General features: G+C 38.2%; 1 protein-coding gene and 2 long non-coding RNA genes across 4 annotated transcripts; all 3 read right to left on the bottom strand.

Moving 5' to 3' along the window:
• Positions 1-2,067: 2,067 nt before the first annotated feature.
• LOC113728489 (subtilisin-like protease) lies at positions 2,068-4,359 on the bottom strand. Its single transcript, XM_027252888.1, has one exon. It carries the CDS (start codon positions 4,357-4,359, stop codon positions 2,068-2,070), a length of 2,292 nt encoding a protein of 763 aa, XP_027108689.1.
• A 2,479-nt stretch (positions 4,360-6,838) lies between these two features.
• On the bottom strand, positions 6,839-7,616 carry LOC113728471 (uncharacterized). Of its 2 annotated transcripts, none has more exons than XR_003458104.2 (2): positions 7,415-7,616; positions 6,839-7,331 (listed from the first exon to the last, which is right to left on the bottom strand). It is a non-coding gene; the product is annotated as an uncharacterized lncRNA (long non-coding RNA). The 2 variants fall into 2 exon arrangements; XR_011841106.1 differs by having other exon boundaries at positions 7,453-7,616.
• Positions 7,617-11,675: 4,059 nt separating this feature from the next.
• On the bottom strand, positions 11,676-13,242 carry LOC113728488 (uncharacterized). Its single transcript, XR_011840153.1, has 2 exons — positions 12,267-13,242; positions 11,676-12,183 (listed from the first exon to the last, which is right to left on the bottom strand). It is a non-coding gene; the product is annotated as an uncharacterized lncRNA (long non-coding RNA).
• Positions 13,243-18,512: the final 5,270 nt, after the last annotated feature.

Below are 18,512 nucleotides of genomic sequence, written 5' to 3'. Positions count from 1 at the left end.
GATAAGTAGGTATGGCAATTGGGATCGATGCGGGGCTAATGAGGCAGGTGGTGGGGTAGGGTAAAAGGAAATTTTTTCCCTCATTTAGAAATGGGGCGGGGATAGGGCCTCGTCATCCGTTAAAAAATTAATAAATTTAATTAGTTACAAATTTATAATAATGATATTATTAGTTATATATATTATACAATGAATATTAATATATTTAATATAATTGATATTATCAATTATACTAATAATTATACATGTCTATCAATAAAAATTATTAATTAGTTATACTAAATTTACTAATAATTTATACTAAATTTCTAATTACACTTAACGCAATAATACTTTTTTCTTAAAAGAGCCACAATAATGACTTAGTAATTATATTTGTGTCAAAAGTAAAAATTTGACTACTTTAGTTGTATTTATTTCATCATGTTGAATTGTATTCAAACAACTTTTGTTTGATTGTTTTTATGGGTTTCAATTGTGAAATTACAATGGATAATAATTTGATGATGTGTTGATATTTTAATACTTGATTATTTGTTAAAATTCTATTATAATAAAATTATATGACACATTTTTATTAACCCCATGAGGGCACCCGCGAAGGAGAGCAGGAAGTGGGGTTGAGATGAATTAGTAGGCAGCAAGGCAGGGGGTGGGAAAGGGGTCGCCCGCTCCAATCCCGACTTGTTGCCATTTCTAATGAGAAGCGTTAGCTTTTATTGGCTAATTCCTTAAAATATTAATGATTTAAATGGTTAACTAATGTTTTGATCTCCCTATGTCTTTTCTCATATGTCAGTTGTTTCCCAAACCAGTAAAATACATGTCATATCTGGAAAGAATTGCTGAAAAAAGAAAGAAAGAAAGATAAAATTAATTAATTAACATACTACCTTCTTACCATTAAGTGCACTCCACTTAAAAGAATTGATAAAAATACATGCCATATGTGGAACAATTTACACATGATGACTAGGGGTGCTAGCAAGTCAAGCTGCTCGCAAGCTACTCACGAGCAGCTTGATCAAAAGCTTGACTCGAGCTCGATTTTAACGAGTAGCTTGCGAATCGAGTCGAGTTCGAACTCAAGAAATAAGTACTTGAGTACTCGCCGAGCTTAATCGAGCTTTCATATTTTATTTATATTATATTATATATTATATATTTTTTAAAAAATTATAGATTTATTTCAAAACTCGAGCTCGAACTCGAGTAGCTTGGGCTTGATATTTACTCTAGCTTACTCGAGCTCAAACGAGTCGAGTTCGAGTTTAGTTTTATTTCATCGAGTCGAGTTCGAGTCCAAATTTTTTTACTCGATTGAGTTCAAGCTCGAGCTCGAGTAGCACAAATTTTGATCGAGTTCGATAGCACCTCTAATGATGACGACAGAAAGTGATGTGATACACATGTTTGAATAGTTAAAATTGGAAAAAAAAAATTGCTCAAAAGTAAAAAAAAAAATAGGAGAAAGTGTTGCAAATGAATTTGTTTTGAGTCCTCAGACCTTAGAGCAATTAATTTAGTCCACACAATTTAAGCGCGTAAAAATTTGTGTGTTTGGATTGCTAAATTATTCCAAATAATATTTCGCTTGCATCATAAACATATTTTCCAATTCATCTTTTTATATTCCCAACTATTTTTTATCTCACATACATCACATCACAAAAAGTGTTACAGTAATTATTTCAAATAATACTGACACACTCGCGGAATAGTGTTTGACTAGAAATTAAAGAATGGAACGGGTAAGTTAGTGCTGAAACAACTTGGCAGGACAATATTCAACTTCAGATAAAACTTTGAGGGGCCCAAATTGTAATTTTCACGAAAGTTTAAGAAGAGTTGTGCAGTTCTTCTTGTTCTTTCTGTGGCTCGTATCGGCTGCATTTTGATTTGGGACTTATTTGATGAAAACCGAAAGATAAACAAGCACAAGTTTATTCAAATCGAAATCACACCCAAAACAAAAACATCAAAATGTAAGCAAAAGGAAATCGCCAACCATTGGAATATGCATGGGATACCTACTACGTTACGCGTCTTTATATATGCATGGATGATCTAGAACATTGGCATTTCACCTATAATTGTAGCAATTGGACTCCTGACGGAGACCTTTGCGGAAGTCCAAGTAATAGATCCCTGAGACGCTGTATTATTAGCTGCAGTTGGCAATTGACTGAATACGACCTCATATGTCACCTTCTGTTTCACCTCGGAGAAACGCAGAGTCTTGGGTTTGACTATAACCTCGACACCTTCAGGGGGAACAACCTTAACCGTGTAAACTGATTTGGCCTCTCCAACATTAGTAACCGTCCTTGTGTAACGTTGAATAGGTGATCCAAATTGGATAGAGAATGAAGGGTAGTTCAATTGTGCTTCAGGGATGCTTGATTCTTCGGCGCAATTCACCCTACGTTGTAAAATGTAAAGAAGCCCCCTTCTGGTGTAATTCAAACCACACAAATAAGGCACGTAATCTTTTGGCACAATGTCGTAGATTAGACCTGGATTGTTTGCTCTTGATGGATTCACGTGGCCTGAACCTATCGCAAAAATGTTTGCAGGAAGAAGCCTTTCATCCTCGATTGGATTCTTGGCAAGGTTCACAAGATCAGCTGTGGTCATGATGGCGGACTTAATTGCAGCTGGAGACCAATCAGGGTGCGCGCTTTTGAGCAGGGCAGCTACACCACTGAGGTGAGGGCAAGACATTGAGGTGCCGGAGAGTATGTTGAATGTGGACTTGGTGTTTGTGTTGTTTTCAACGGATTGAGGCCAAGCAGCGAGAATGTTTACACCAGGGCCAATTATATCCGGCTTCAAAATTCCAGGGCTTGCCATGCTAGGACCTCTGGAAGAAAATGAAGCAACCACTGGAGCATGATCGTCTCCAATAATAGTTCCTTTGAATGAAATCGCAGCCATTGGTAATTCTGTTGAGTTGATGTAGCTCAGGACCTTAACTCCATCAGCATAACTTAAATGTGTTGCCGGGAGGACATGAGCATCGGCAAAAGTGGTGTAACCCTCGTTCTGTCCATTTATGATAATCATGCCAACGCCACCGGCAGCCTTGACATGTTCTCCTTTTTGAGCACCTGATATGCCACCACCATGATCACAGACCACAATTTTCCCCTGGACCTTAGAGCTATTCAGAGCTGATGAGAAGCAATATGCAGATAAAATATCGCTTGCATTCCAGCCAGCATAGTACAAGGGAAACGGAGTTGAAAGAAAATGCTTAGGATTATAAAGAGATTCGCCATCAAACTCCTCCTTGTTCCCGAGCAAAGCAGTAGCTACTATTTTTCTGTCGATGGTGCTTGCACCAACCGTAAGTATCCAGGGGGCTTCATTTTCTAAAGACTGATTGGAAGGACCACCATTTCCGGCTGAGCAGCTGACCAAAATGCCCTTTTCCATTGCAGTATAAGCACCAAGTGCGACGCTGTCTGTATAAAATGGTTTCGAACTTCCTCCAATAGACAGGGAAAGAATATCCACCCCATCATCGATAGCCGCATCCATAGCAGCCAATATGGCACTTTCAGGGCAAATATCTATGCATATAACACCTTGGCAAACAATTATGCATACTTTGTACATTGCCAAGTGAGCTAGAGGTGCGATACCGGCAGCAGTTCCATTAGCATTTCTCAACACATTAGCGCCTTGGACAAAGTTTCCTGCAGCTGTGCTTGCTGTGTGAGTACCGTGGCCAACCTCATCTAAAACGGAATCGCTAAATTCTTGGTTGAAATTCCTTGCTCCAATTAATTTGTTATTGCAAGCTGAGGAATTAAATTCACACTTTCCCTTCCATTTAGCAGGTGGTGGAGGCATTCCTTCATCACTAAATGAAGGGTGATCTGGCCTTATTCCGGTGTCCATGACTCCAATAATCACACCGTTTCCATAATTTGAATCCTTCCAGAAGCCCATATCCGGATGCAACCCCAGGAAACTAGGAGTGTGGGTCGTATGTAGAGATAGCATCTCCTGGGGACTAGCTGATAAGAATCCAGGCTTCTTTTCCATTTCTTTCACATCTTCAGCTGATAATTTAGCTGCAAATCCTTTGAAAACATTGTGATAGGAATAAAGCATCCGTGGTGCTTCATTTGATGAGCTTGAGATAGTGGTTGTCGGCAGGAAAGATTTGTACCAATTTTCTAAATCATCATTATTTGGGCTTGCACTTGCACTGGAAAGCGGAGTATCTGTAGGCAACTCAACATGCACGATGTAAGTCTGTACGGTGCTTTCCTGATCATGCAATCCTTTAGCAGCTATCGAAAGAAAACTGATTACAAAAAGCAGAATGAGAATCTGCATGAATCCCATGTTTGACGATGGTTTAGAAAGTGAACAGTAAGTTCGCTCGATTGAATGAGCAATTACTACTGTTATGCAAGAGGAAGAATGTACCGAGTTAAATAGGGGTTAGAGGTGATTAACTTGGTTGCGGAGCTTGAGTTAAAAGGTGGAGTATATATAGGCATGATAGCGGTATCCATCTCAAAATTTTCAATTGCTAAATTTTGCGGTCTCATTCATTTATCTTGAGAAAGTTATTTAAAGACCCTGTGATTTTGAAGAATCAGTTCTTCGTCCTTAACAAAGTCATCTTTTTTCGGTCAGATAATACAAGCATAAATTACATTTTGCAGCCACATTCAAGCGCCAAACTTCCAGTAATAATCTATTGATTAATGAAACGACTAAGACCCTGAGCAACAGGAATGGAATTTTCCAACTAATGCTGTTAATAATCTTTCGGGAGTTATATATTCTACGTTTTGCCTTGAACAACAGTAATTGCATAATTGGCAAACGACTCTTTGGCCAGATGTCATGAGTTCCTTTGACTGAAAATTTTGGCCATGTCTCATTCTCCATTAGTTTGAGGCAGTATTCGGCAGGGTCGGGTTCTTAATTATTAATATTTACAGGCAATGGATGGTCTGTTTAGTTTTCATTGGTAAAATGGGAAGTGATCCACACATATGACCTCCAGTAAAGAATCTGTCAAAAGGAGTGTTCCAAAGCCAACTCCAACATGAGGTTGATCACAATTAATAAAATGATGGTAGGATGATTCTTGATCAATTTGTATAATTATTGTTCAGCCTACGTAAACCTTGCTCTCCTTGGAGCAATTGAAGAGATGAGGACGTAATTATAACCCAAAGTTCCTTGTTCATGTGTACTTTTCCTCAAAAGGATATTTTCTTTTACAAAAAAGAAAATAACTTCTTGAAATTGAGATGAGATCAAAAAAGTAAAATCTTAACTTAGATCACAATTTCTATCCCCTCCTAATTTCTTAAATCCAACCTCTCCCCTGCTATTAAAATAACGGCAATTCACAACTCCTAGGCACAATCTGAGTGGTATCCTACATAGTTAACTGATAAATGCCTCCCCTACACATAAATTTCTAAGTTTGAATATCAATATGTTAAGCCAGTAAAATTCAACGTCGTTGCAAAGGAAAATTGCGCATCAAAAGACTCTTTCAAATTTACTCTTCTCTTAAAAAAAAGGAAAAAAAAAAAAAAGACTTAACGTTTCATTAAAAGAAGTACTTTTAAAAGACTCTCCAGATTGCAGTTTACTTCAAATACTTAAGACTGATGGTTCCTTTTAGCCCTTTCTATTCTAATTTATTTTGCAGGGTTGAAACATGACCGCTTCTATTTTTGAAAGTTTTGATTTAAGAATTCTTGCTTCTGCTGCATCTTAATTTGTTCCTTCTAGTTGATCCATTAGACTCGATGTTCACTCTGAAACAAAATTGGAGAGCTATGAATGCAAGACTCGAACCATTGGAGGGCTTCGTTGAATCGTGTCTTCCTTCATGAATATTCAATGGAGCGATTGTACGCTTTCCTTTCATCGATGGACTAGGGAAACTATTGATCCTTGACAGAACATCCCGCATTGGCGGCATGAGAAAATACTACATTGTGGTTTAACAGTTCTCCATACCGGTTGTTTTCAGATGTCAAGAAAACTACCCTTCCCCAGTTGAAAATTTTTATCATTGAGGCGAGATCAAAAAGTAATATCTTAACTTAGATTACAATTCCAATTCCCACTCAGTTTTTTGAATTCAACCCTTCCCCTGCTGAAACTTTGTATGTGCAAGGATTTCCCAATTCCATACCCATTGTTTTAGCAGGATTAAATCAATGAGCATTAGAGGTAAAGTGCAATGATACCTGTGACAGTAACTGTATAACAAGAAACCTAAAACCAATATATGATAAAGCTGCGCTTGCTTCTTTGAATTCGGATATTACCTAAAAATGGATTGTGTTCGAAACATCACACACAGTTCCAATCTAAAGATCCAAATAGGTTAGAAAGAAAATGGGGTGGAATTGGATGGACCTAAATTGGCCAAGAAGTGCAGGTACTGGGTCAAGTTTTCAGGTGGGAGAACAATTCCACTCAAGATATTATACAGGTCATCTTTTTTATCAAATTGCATGGATATTTAACCAATGGAACTAAAAGCGTACTCTTAATTAAATGTAAAAGTGCTCTTTTGAGTATTGACTTTTCATCAATAATCCTTTTTTTATTTGACGAAATCCTTTTACAACACTAGCAAGGCCTAGTCTGTTAAGTTTAAGGGAAAAAATAAAACAGAAGTCGCTTTAATGAGGAGGAAAAAGGAATATAGAACAAAATCCATAATGAGGAATGTCGTGCAATTTTTCCTGGGAAAGGAAAAGGAAAAATCAGCCACAAAACTTGAAAAAAGGAATATCAACTGACAAATACAAATACTGCAAGGAAATAATTAAGATTAAAATGCTAATTAACTCGAGGACGTGAGTGTTTCGATTTTTATTGGAAATTAAGAAAGGCACGGGGAGACCAAAGCAGTAATGGAAGCTTGATGGTTTTATTTGAAGCAGTACATGGCTACACTAATACTACTATTACATTAGTCCAAGCAATTGGTAGTACAACTGAACAGGTGGTGGAGAAAGAAACTGGATACATATATATTTCTGACTGTTCCAACATGCATTAACAATTTAACATGGTGGTGGTGGTGGTGGCGGTGCTTGTGGCGGCAGTGGTGGTCGAGGTGGTGGACTCTTGAAAAAATGAGGAGAGTTATTGATCACCGGAGGTTGTGGCGAAAGCCCAGGTCTCCTGGTTCGCAGTGCTGCCCTGAAATCATAGGGAGACAGAGGATCATCGGAAAAAGAAGTAGAAGCTGGTGCATGAAACCCTGAGAAGGATTCTTCTAAAACTCTTGCTGCTGCCAAGGCGACGTAGGCTTTGTTCACGCATCCCTGTTGAATCCACAAGATTTCATGGATCAAAAGCAAGCTAAGCAGAAAATGATAAACTTTCTTCATGGATGGAGAAAACAAACTTTTGAGTATTGAATTGGAAAGGCCAGTAAATAATCACCGGGAAAAGGACATCGATCGTAGTTCTATGAGTTTGAGAAGAAGAAAGTGTTGCCTCATATAATATGTCGGTTGGTTCCCAAACCAGTAAGCGGTTAGATTGATAAATATTCTAATTCGTCTAACATAGTAGGTGGGAAGCAGCTAGGAACCTCTGACGCATTCAACATAAGTAAGTAGAGATGATGGTAATTTTACGCATTCAACATATTCCGGTGATGACCATGGTTCAAAGTCGCAGTCTCGGTTGCTGTCGCTGCTCGAATCGTTGCACATCAGTCTCGGCATATGGGTCGCAATTTCGGGTAAACGTGAGTGTTTGAAATATTTAATATTCTAAAAATTGTAAAAAAATATGATAAACAAAAATAATTAAAAAATTAGTAAAAATAATAAAAATTCGAATTGACTCGAGATGATTCGGAGTGATTCGATGTGATTTGACCGTTTCAACCCTTCACGGTGATGTCTCGGTGAGTCAAGTATCTCGAAATCGTATCGTTCCGATATCGTATCGGGAAAACCTGAGACCGTGACGACTCACGGACTCGTCTGAGTCTTTGAATATTGCCCTTGCAATTGGAGAAGAAGCACCGCCTATGTATCCATTATCTAACCCTGCCAGTTCGGTTCGTATATATATGATCATCAGACATACTAGTGTCAGATGCACCAGTGCTGTCTTCATCTTGAACTGAAGCTCGTCAACCAAGCTTTTGCCTATTGGCCGTTGATATTTGGTTGGTTAAAGTCGCGAAGAAGGCTCCAGGAAGGCCAAAAATCGCTAATGTTTTTCAAAGATGTGTACCAGCGTCAATATCCAATTAATGAGACCATACTTCTATTGGTGCAGCATTAAATTTGCATGCTATACGTGTTTTCGACGATACGCTGGGATAGTTAAACACCTTAATGGTCCAAACTTCAACCCAAAATGTTGTTTAATTCAATTCACATTATGCATGTTGCTGAAAATTTTGTAAATTACATCCGACCTTTTTGTCATTCTGGAAACAGCATAAAAATTTTTGTAAGTTCCATTTATTGTGATATTGTCATGAGCAATCTGAAGTTTAGCCAGTCCAGCTGTTAAAAACATAGTAGTACATGGAAGAGATGAACTCTGTGCTTGCCTTTGTGCTATTGCTCTCCAACAATTGATTGGGAATGAAATGGGACGAAGTGCTAATTAGACATGATAATCACGCTCTGTAATCTTGAAAACTGTCTCCCAGTATCCTATGAAATTTTAGGGTACATGTTTCTTCCCATAGCGAGGAGCAATTTTCTTCAATAAAGTCTTCAATAACGCAAGCTATCTATTTCTGTTTTAAATTCTAACCATTCAAATTGACTTAATTTGGATTACAAGCAGCCACGAAAATGATAATGATATTCCAAAGCAAGAAGTGACCTCCCCGTCGTCTAGTTCTCACTCTTCTACCTACTCACCGAGCTTCGACCCAAAGGGAGAGGATGATGAATATTCCACAAATCACCTAACTAGGATGTTACTGTACTAGGTGAGTACGTTTGTGATAAACTTCATACATAGGTAACCACCTCAAATTGACCTGTGATTGTGAGAAAACCAAACGTGTAAAGAACAATTGAAGCCACCAGTGATAGGATGACAAATGCATGCATAAAAATGTTTAGCAGATATAAAAGGATGACTAGGATTACGGGGCTTTGGGGTTGGCGGCGGCGGCAGCAGCAGAGGATCTCTTATAGACACCGCAGCCACCGAAATACATCGGGGGAGCATTTCCAAGGCAGGGGAGTCCCTGCCCAAGTAGTAACCATCTAGCATACCCTGTTCATATATCAAAAAATAAAAAAGGAACGTGATCAAAGACACAAATGTGAGCTTCATTTTTAGATTGCTTGTTCAAACTTCTTGTTCAAACTTCTATTTAGATTGCCATGCGAAGTCAGCATTTTGCAATGGATGGTCTGTTTAGTTTTCATTGGTCAAATGGGAAGTGATCCACACATATGACCTCATTTAAAGCAGTGAAGAATCTGTCAAAAGGAGTGTTCTAACATGAGGTTGATCACAATTAATAAAATGATGGTAGGATGATTCTTGATCAATTTGTATAAAATGTGGAAATTATTCTTCAGCCTACATAAACCTTGCTCTCCTTGGAGCAATTGAAGAGATGAGGACGTAATTATAACCCAAAGTTCCTTGTTCATGTGTACTTTTCCTCAAAAGGATATTTTCTTTTACAAAAAAGAAGACAATAACTTCTTGAAATTGAGATGAGATCAAAAAAGTAAAATCTTAACTTAGATCACAATTTCTATCCCCTCCTAATTTCTTAAATCCAACCTCTCCCCTGCTATTAAAATAACGAAAATTCACAACTCCTAGGCACAATCTGAGTGGCATCCTACATAGTTAACTGATAAATGCCTCCCCTACACATAAATTTCTAAGTTTGAATATCAATATGTTAAGCCAGTAAAATTCAACGTCGTTGCAAAGGAAAATTGCGCATCAAAAGACTCTTTCAAATTTACTCTTCTCTTAAAAAAAAGGAAAAAAAAAAAAAGACTTAACGTTTCATTAAAAGAAGTACTTTTAAAAGACTCTCCAGATTGCAGTTTACTTCAAATACTTAAGATTGATGGTTCCTTTTAGCCCTTTCTATTCTAATTTATTTTGCAGGGTTGAAACATGACCGCTTCTATTTTTGAAAGTTTTGATTTAAGAATTCTTGCTTCTGCTGCATCTTAATTTGTTCCTTCTAGTTGATCCATTAGACTCGATGTTCACTCTGAAACAAAATTGGAGAGCTATGAATGCAAGACTAAAAACCAATATTGGAGGGCTTCGTTGAATCGTGTCTTCCTTCATGAATATTCAATGGAGCGATTGTACGCTTTCCTTCCATCGATGGACTAGGGAAACTATTGACACTTGACAGAGCATCCCGCATTGGCTGTATGAGAAAATACATTGTGGTTTAACAGTTAAGACTTGAGACTTGAGCGTCACCGGCAATGGGTTGGCTATAGCATCTGGCATGCTAGTTAAGGCACTTTCATCTATGATTCTCCCCACCCCTTCTTTTATCAGATGACAATTAATGTATATTAAGAATCGTTGCACAAGTAAAAAGTTTTAGCAGGTGCAGGACTAAATTAGTGAGCATAAGAGGTAAAGTGCAAGGATATATACCTACCTGTAACAGTAAACGCTTGCTTCTTTGAATTCAAATATTATCTAAAATTGAATTGTATGCTAAAAATCACGTATAGTTCCAATCTAAAGATCCACATAGGTTAGAAAGTAAGAAAATGTGGGAAGGGGGGTGGAATCAGATGGACCCGCCCAACCCAAGGTAGCTCGAGTGGTTTCGTTGCTTCTCTTTAGGATATGGCGACCACGATTCGAGTCCCGGAAGTAACGCGTTCGAAGGGAATGGGCCTCTCCTCTCGGATCGCGGGGACTAGTCGGCCAAAGGCCCGAATACCCCTGTGTCAGAAAAAAAGAAAAAAAAAGAATCAGATGGACCCAAATTGTTTCCAGGTGGGAGGAAGATCCACTCAAGATATTTCGCAGGTCATCTTTTTATCAATTTGCATAGATATATAACCAATGGAACTAAATTATAGTTATTGCCGGCTTTTATGGGTGGTATAGCATCTAATTGTCAATATCCTTTTTTTTTTTTTGGCTCCCATTAATTCTTTGGTCGACGAGGTATTGGGTTTGTTCATGCCGAGTTATTACTACATTTTCAAGTTACAAAATCTTTTAATTTCATTTTCCGGTGTTCTAGTGGACACTGGCATGTGTTAAAGTTTTAGATGTGCTCATTTGATCAAATAGGGTATCAAAATGGAAGTTGAATACTGTGGAGATGGTACATCACTTTGCATCCCCTCGGTCCACCCACACCATGAACGAAAAAAAGACCCAATGTCCCCATATCAGCCCATTTGCGAGATTACTATCAAAATCTTAAATGTAATTAAATGTTAATGTATGCTTTTGAGTTTTTGACTTTTCATCAATAAGCCTTTTTTCAATTATTTGACGAAATCCCTTTAGAATACTAGTAACAAGGCCTAGTCCATTAGTCTAAGGGAAAAATAAAACAAAAATCACTTCAATGAGGAGGAAAAGGGAATAAAAAAATAAAATACATAAACAGGAATATGTCACGCAATTTTTCCTCAGAAATGAAAGGGCAGAATCCACCACAAAACTTGAAAAAAGGAATATCATACAATTAACTAATGTAAATACTGCAACGATACACAGATTGAAGTGATAATTATTAACACTAGGAGCCAGTGTTTCACTTTTTATTGGAAATTAAGAAAGACACGGGGAGATCAAAGCACTAATAAGAGCCCGATGATTTTGTTTGAAGCAATACATGGGTGCACTTCTGGATACATAAATATATATTTCTGACTGTTCCAAACATACATAAACAATTTAACATGGTGGCGGCGGTGCCGGTGCTAGTGGCGGCGACGGCGGTGGATGAGATGGAGGTGGTGGACTCTTGAAATGAATAGGGGTATTGATAACTGGAGATGGTGGAGAAAGCCTAGGTCTCCTAGTTCGCCCTCGCAGTGCTGCCCTGAAATCATAGTGAGACAGAGCATCGTGGGAAAAAGAAGGCGGTGCATCAAAAGCCAAAGCTGAGAAGGGTTCTTCTAAAACTCTCGCTGCTGCCAAGGCGACATAGGCTTTGTTCACACATCCCTGTTGAATCAGCAGGATTTCATGGATCAAAAGCAAGCTAAGCAAATAATGATGAACTTTTCTCATGGGTGGAGAAAACACACCCTTGAATATTGAAGCGAAAAAGCTACTAATGATCAGGAAAAGGATATCAATCCTAGTTCTGTGAGTCCGAAGAAGAAAGCGTTGCCTCGTATCATATGTCGGTTGGTTGCCAGACCAGTAAAGCGGTTAGCATTGATAAATACTATTCTAATTCGTCTGACATGGTAGGTGGGAAGCCGCTAGGAAACTCTGACGCATTCAACACATAATGCAAGTACTAAATAGAGATAATGACAAGGACTCCGCTTAGTTAACGACTTCTTACTTTCGTAAGAAAATGTTAGAAAGAAACTCTTTATGGGGCGTCTTCTGGGGTTGGTAAGGGTGCTCTTTAGTGTTCAATGCTGCCCTACTGGGCTTGCCCTTGTCGGGGTTTCTATCCCACATCGGTACTGGGGGGTAATGGGTTGGGTAGTTAAGTGCCTTGGACGTCTTCAAGAGTTGCCGGCTTTTGAAGATTGTTCAAGGACTCCGCTTAGTTAACGACTTCTTACTTTCGTAAGAAAATGTTAGAAAAAAAAAAGTAGAGATAATGGTAATGTTACAACTGCTCAGACTTTGACATGTAGAAGAAGACGACAAATGGTAATTAGGTAGTGAAACTGAAAGGTCGAGAATTTGATATGGCAGATGTGAAGGTTGAGATTTCAAGATAGATAGCTCAAAGCTCTGGCAACTAGCAAGGTGGTAGTACCGGTGGTGGGCAATTAGAAGATATGAAAGGATGAGTAGGATCACGGCTCTTGGGGGGTGGTGATGGAGCTCTACTAGGCATAGCCGAAACACCTACTTGAGGAGGTAATATTGCCCCGGCAATTGCAGAAGCAATGCCTGTGTATCCACTGTCTAAGCCTGCCACGTCGTACATGATCATGAGACATACTAGTATCAGCTGTCTTCATCTTGAACCTGTCCGAAAACAGCAAGTTGAACAATATTTCAAGAAGGAAAAGATCAAGGATTCACTTCATGATCAAGCTTGTCAACCAAGATTTTAGCTTATGATTTTTGGTTGGTTGGGAGTCTTGAAGAAGGCTGTAGGAAGGCCAAGAATCACTCTATTTTTTTTCCCCAGCGTCAACATCCAATTAACTAACCAATTAATGGGTTCATACTTCTACAGGTGCAACACTAAATTCGCATGCTGTACGTGTTCTGGACCATTTGCGGGGATGGTTAATACCTTAATGGTCCAAACTCCAAACAAAATATTGTTTAATTCATTTACATTTTGTGAAGTACAATTGTGAAGCCACCAATGATAGTATGACAAAGGCATTCATAAAAAAATGAATAATATTTTCACACACATAACTCTAAGTAACTAAGAAAAATGTGGTGGCGGCGGTGCCTGCGAGTGATGAGCAGGTATAAAAGGACGACTAGGATTACCGGGCTTTGGGGTTTGATGGCGGCGGAGGTGGATCTCTTATAGACACCGCGGCCACGGGGGAGCCCTGTAGCATAGCCAGTTCATAGATCAAAAGGAAGGAAAGTTATCGAAGACACAAGTGTGATCTTCATTTTTGAACCTGTTCTTCTAACTTCTAATTAGATAGCTATCCTGAGTCCTATAGCATTTTATACAGTGGAACTATTAGCAAACAAAAAAAAATTACAGTCTGCTGATTTAATGGTGGGTTGGTGGTGGTGGACAGGTGGTAAGATTAAGCTGTGTTTTAAAATTCGGCCTGACCAGTCAGTTCGATCGGTTGAATCGAAAATCGGTCAAGTATTCGGTCCGAATCATGCTTAAAAATCGGGTAAGTAAAAATTCGGTCAAAAATCGGGTTTGACTGGGTTTAACCGAAAAAAACCGGATTTTTCGGTTCAAACAACATTTAAAGAAAAACTCAAAATTTTTCAATATTATGTTTTGACTCCTAGATTGTTAAAAATTATTAATATACCTCAAATATTTCATACTTTATCAATATTTTCTTAAAGTTTGGTATTATTTTTCAATTAAATCCATAATTTTAATTCTAAACTTGTTAATGCTCATTAAATAATATAAATTGTTATTTGATTGTTCTAATTTCTTTGTATTTTCTTGTTAAATATATTTAAACAATCAAATATATATGAATATACATTTATTAATATTTACATGTTATTAGGTATTTTACATATAATATTTTAATTTTTAAATAATTTTATTTATGACGTCATCCGGTTCAACCCCTATCGAATCCGATTGAATCCACTGACCTCTGACCCCTGAATTTGACCGAGGCGATATCCGGTCTGGTTCTGAAAACATAGAGATTAAGAGCCTTTACCTCGACGTCAAATTCAGCTACGCCAATTTTGATAGGAACAGATGTGGCACTAAGGTCAACATCGGATTGGACCTCCAGCCAATCCATATGCATATGAATCTCAAATCTATTCTCGTTTCAAGTCTCAACAATGTGACACGTAAAAGGCTAAAGAATGTTCACAGTATGTGAGCTTAGTTTTTTTTTTTTCACTCAAGGCATCTCCGCCTTTTTATCAGACTAATTTTTTAAAATTGTGTAAAATCTTATGCCAGAGATATATAATGAAGCTGTATATAAAAATTAATCACGAGACCTGCTTATAACTATCAGACTATGAAACCAGTCAGACTAACAGTAGAGAGTGCACGAGAACTTAGTTAATTCTCTATTTTTAACTTTTCATGTAAAATTGAAGAACTAAATCTCACGTACTCTCTCGTGGGATCGGATCAGTTTCTCACATTTCATCAAAATTACGGAATAATAAAGAAAGTGGGTGCTGCCTTGTTTGGATTGCCGGTTTCCGTCGAAAAATTACGTCGTTTTCCGTGATCACATTTTCCTATTACCTTTTTCCCTCACATACATCAAATCGCTATAGTAATTTTTCCATAAAAAATCACGGAAAATGCAATCCAAACACAATTATATATATGATCAATATGAAAGTGAACCTAATGTACCATTTTTCCATTAAAGTACCATTTTTCTTTGGGTGTCTGAAAAGGGTAAAATGGCCTTCCACCCCTCCTAAGATAAAATCTCCCTCCACCTATGTAAAAGTCAAGGTTAAAAGCAAAATTTTACTCCTACTACTGATTAATATCCCAGCATGAATTGGCTGGAAATAGAAAGATCTTATGAAAGTGAACCTAATGGTGGTAAATCACGGTTGACTAACGGCGGTCGATGAGTGGACACAACTTACAGGCGACAACAGATTTGAATATTTATGAATTTGAAAATCCTTCCCAGAATAAAAGGAAAATTCACGACAATGGAAATACTAGAAGATGACAAAGAATCTGAATAGGTAGTCTAAAATTTAAAATCTCTGATAGTAGTAGTACATCTTTTCAAAGTTCAAACACGCATGTACATTTCTTACCAGACACAATTATACAAGCATCCCACACATTATTCATCATCCCGTAGCTGGACAGCCTGGACCTGGAGGTGGTGGCGGTGGTGCAAATGATGGTGGTGGTGGTTCTAGAGGTGGATATGGCATGGAACGGCGAAAATGAGTAGGGTGATTGATATTTGGAGGTGGGGGCCGGGTCCGGGGCCTGTGAAGCCCTCTCATTATCCTCTTTGGCACTGCCTGCAATTCGTAGGACAGATGGGCACGATGGGAAGAAGCTGCTGCACCCGTAGGAGAAGTCAAAGCTGATAAGGCTTGGTGTCTTGTTGCCATGGCAAAAGAGGCCTTATGCCCAAGTTGTTGAAGCAACATCAGACAAGGGATCAACAGCAAAACAAGCAAGGACGAATAAATTGCTTTCATAGCTCGAACCTTTTGGATACAAGTTTTCCGTCTCATTTGCAATGCGAGCTTGCGGTTCAGAGCCAGACAGGGTTCACCATTTTAGCTAGGAGAAAAGATTGGGAATTCGGAACCGCATTGGACTGGTCGCCCTGTGGATAAATGCATGCTCGAGTGCAGATGGTCAGGGGACAAAAAAGAAACTACTATTCTGTATGTAGCAGTAAATGCCTAAATGATGGAGGTTGGACTGAATTTACGAGATCTAGTACTCATCTGCATTCATTTTCTCTTTCACGAGTAGAGCAATTGTTACCATTTGACGCTTGATCTCAACCCTCCCTTCCAATTTTAATCAAGTTTATATGCAAGAAATTTAGTGCTGCATCCGCAAGCCAAGTAGAAGGACGTGATGTCAATTAGTTACTACTACTATTTGACACTGTGTCAAGTTATTCGTGATCAATAAATGATATGGCGCCCACATGCATGCATTCGAATTCTTTTTGGTAAGAGAAGAGTGGTATTTAAGAACAGGGACGGAAAATTTGGTAGAGCCTGCGTACATGAAAGCTGAGATGAGAGCTACGCGGGGCAAGTGGATTATTAATAAATATTTGAACAACTACTCCGGGCAAGTGGAGCTAACCAACAATCGTCAACTGGTGTGTCGTGTTACTGTGTTACTCTATCGCATAAATTTGCACGTATATATATATATGTCCTTTGTATGTTATACTAACTGCCATTACCATTCCGCTTATTTTTGTTTAGCTAGTCAGAAATGATGTAACAGCACACAGATCCTGATTCTTGGCCCAAATTTTTTCTATGAGGAATAACATGTGGACATTGATGAGGGAAAGTCCAAAATCCACAGAAACGGAAAGAGCAATAACACAAATTAGAAGCTCATTAAAATATATATATATATAAAACGAGAGGATCATTTAATACAAGGTGATTAAATTTGGATTCCAGCTAAGACATGGACACAAACATGATCTGATGAATTTGCCAAGCGGGCCAAACGTTATGGTATGACGAATTCACGACGGTGGTGGTGGGCCTGGCGCTGCAGCTGGTTGCAATGACGGTGTTGGCGGTGGTGGAGAAAGACTGCTTGGTGCGACGCCCCAGTGAGAAGGGACATTGAGCTTTGGAGGTGGCGGTCTGGGAAGAACTCTCAATATCCTAACTGGTTCTTCCTGATCCACCTTTAATCCGCCATGAGACAGACGGCCATACGAAGCATAAGCCAAGGGAGAGAAGGGCGCTCGTCTTGCTTCCATGCCATTAGCTACATACCGGAGTTGAAGCAGCAACAGTATTTCTTGAATCAACAAGAAACTGATCAAGTGGCAATAAACTGCTTTCATCGCAGGCAGAAACTTTTCCAATGCGGACGGTAGTTTTTCCTCCACTAGTTACCAGCCACGGCTGCTGGCTGTTGGAGAAGAAGGAAAGAATATACCGTATGTTTTCAAGCTTTTTTTTGGCACACTACAACTGGTTTACTCAGAGTCGACGTCAAAGTCAGAGTCTCTCTCTCTCTCTCTCTCTTATTTTTCAACCAAATAGAAAATGCGTAAGCTCACGCTTGGGCTAACTCAACTGTGGTTCCGTTCCTTCTAAAAGTATAGTACTACAGCAGCACAAGAGTCAAAGTTTTTAAACTAAACAGTAGAACCAAAACACATTTGCAGTTATACCATCTTACCTAGAACGGAATAGGTTGGTATTAATCTGACTCAATCATGATCGAATTTAATTGAAAAACTGTTAGGTGTCTAATTATTATGGATCTCCATTGGATGAAGGCCAGATTGAGGGAACGTGTTGTGTGATTTCATTGGATAACACGTTAAAATTTATTAGAATTTTTATACTTTTTTGTACACCCGAGTTTAATATTTACTTAGTACCCATTGCAACATGGACTCACGCGTTTCCAGAAATCTGCCAATCCATGCTAAACACAATTTGACGCAAAAAGCATATAAATCTTTGACGGTAGATGTCAATTATTTTCTTTGTGATAAACAAGTTGAAGAGAGACTCTAAGCTTTATATAAAACAAATCATTTTTGTCCAGGGATACTTTACTCTAAGACTTACACGGAATATCGAGAAAGGAAAGATTTTGATGGTAAATCAAGACCTCATGATGATGATGATGATGATTAAGTTAATATATTTATCATGATTATTGATTAATATTAACTTTTTAATTCATGAGAGATTTCAGAACAAGAACAATAGAGCGATGAGCGATATCAAATTTCAGGATCATTTAGTTAGGGTGCGTTTGATTAAATTGAAATCTGAAGTCTGAATCCATTAAGTTATTGAATTATTAAGTATTAAATCAAATACATTTGAGTGTATATCACATTCAGTGATAAGCTTATTTTTTATAGCAACTTTTGACTAAAAAGTTCAGTGTCATTTAATTAATTTAGATGTTCAATTTTTAATTATCAAACACGTTTGAA

The sequence above is a fragment of the Coffea arabica genome, chromosome 2e (assembly GCF_036785885.1).
Source record: "Coffea arabica cultivar ET-39 chromosome 2e, Coffea Arabica ET-39 HiFi, whole genome shotgun sequence".
Lineage (NCBI taxonomy): Eukaryota > Viridiplantae > Streptophyta > Magnoliopsida > Gentianales > Rubiaceae > Coffea > Coffea arabica.
This window is presented reverse-complemented; position numbering and strand designations above follow the sequence as displayed.

Bases quoted from the DNA above. Each gene is read 5' to 3' on its own strand.
- LOC113728489 (XM_027252888.1), bottom strand. From the start codon at position 4,359: ATGGGATTCATGCAGATTCTCATTCTGCTTTTTGTAATCAGTTTTCTT.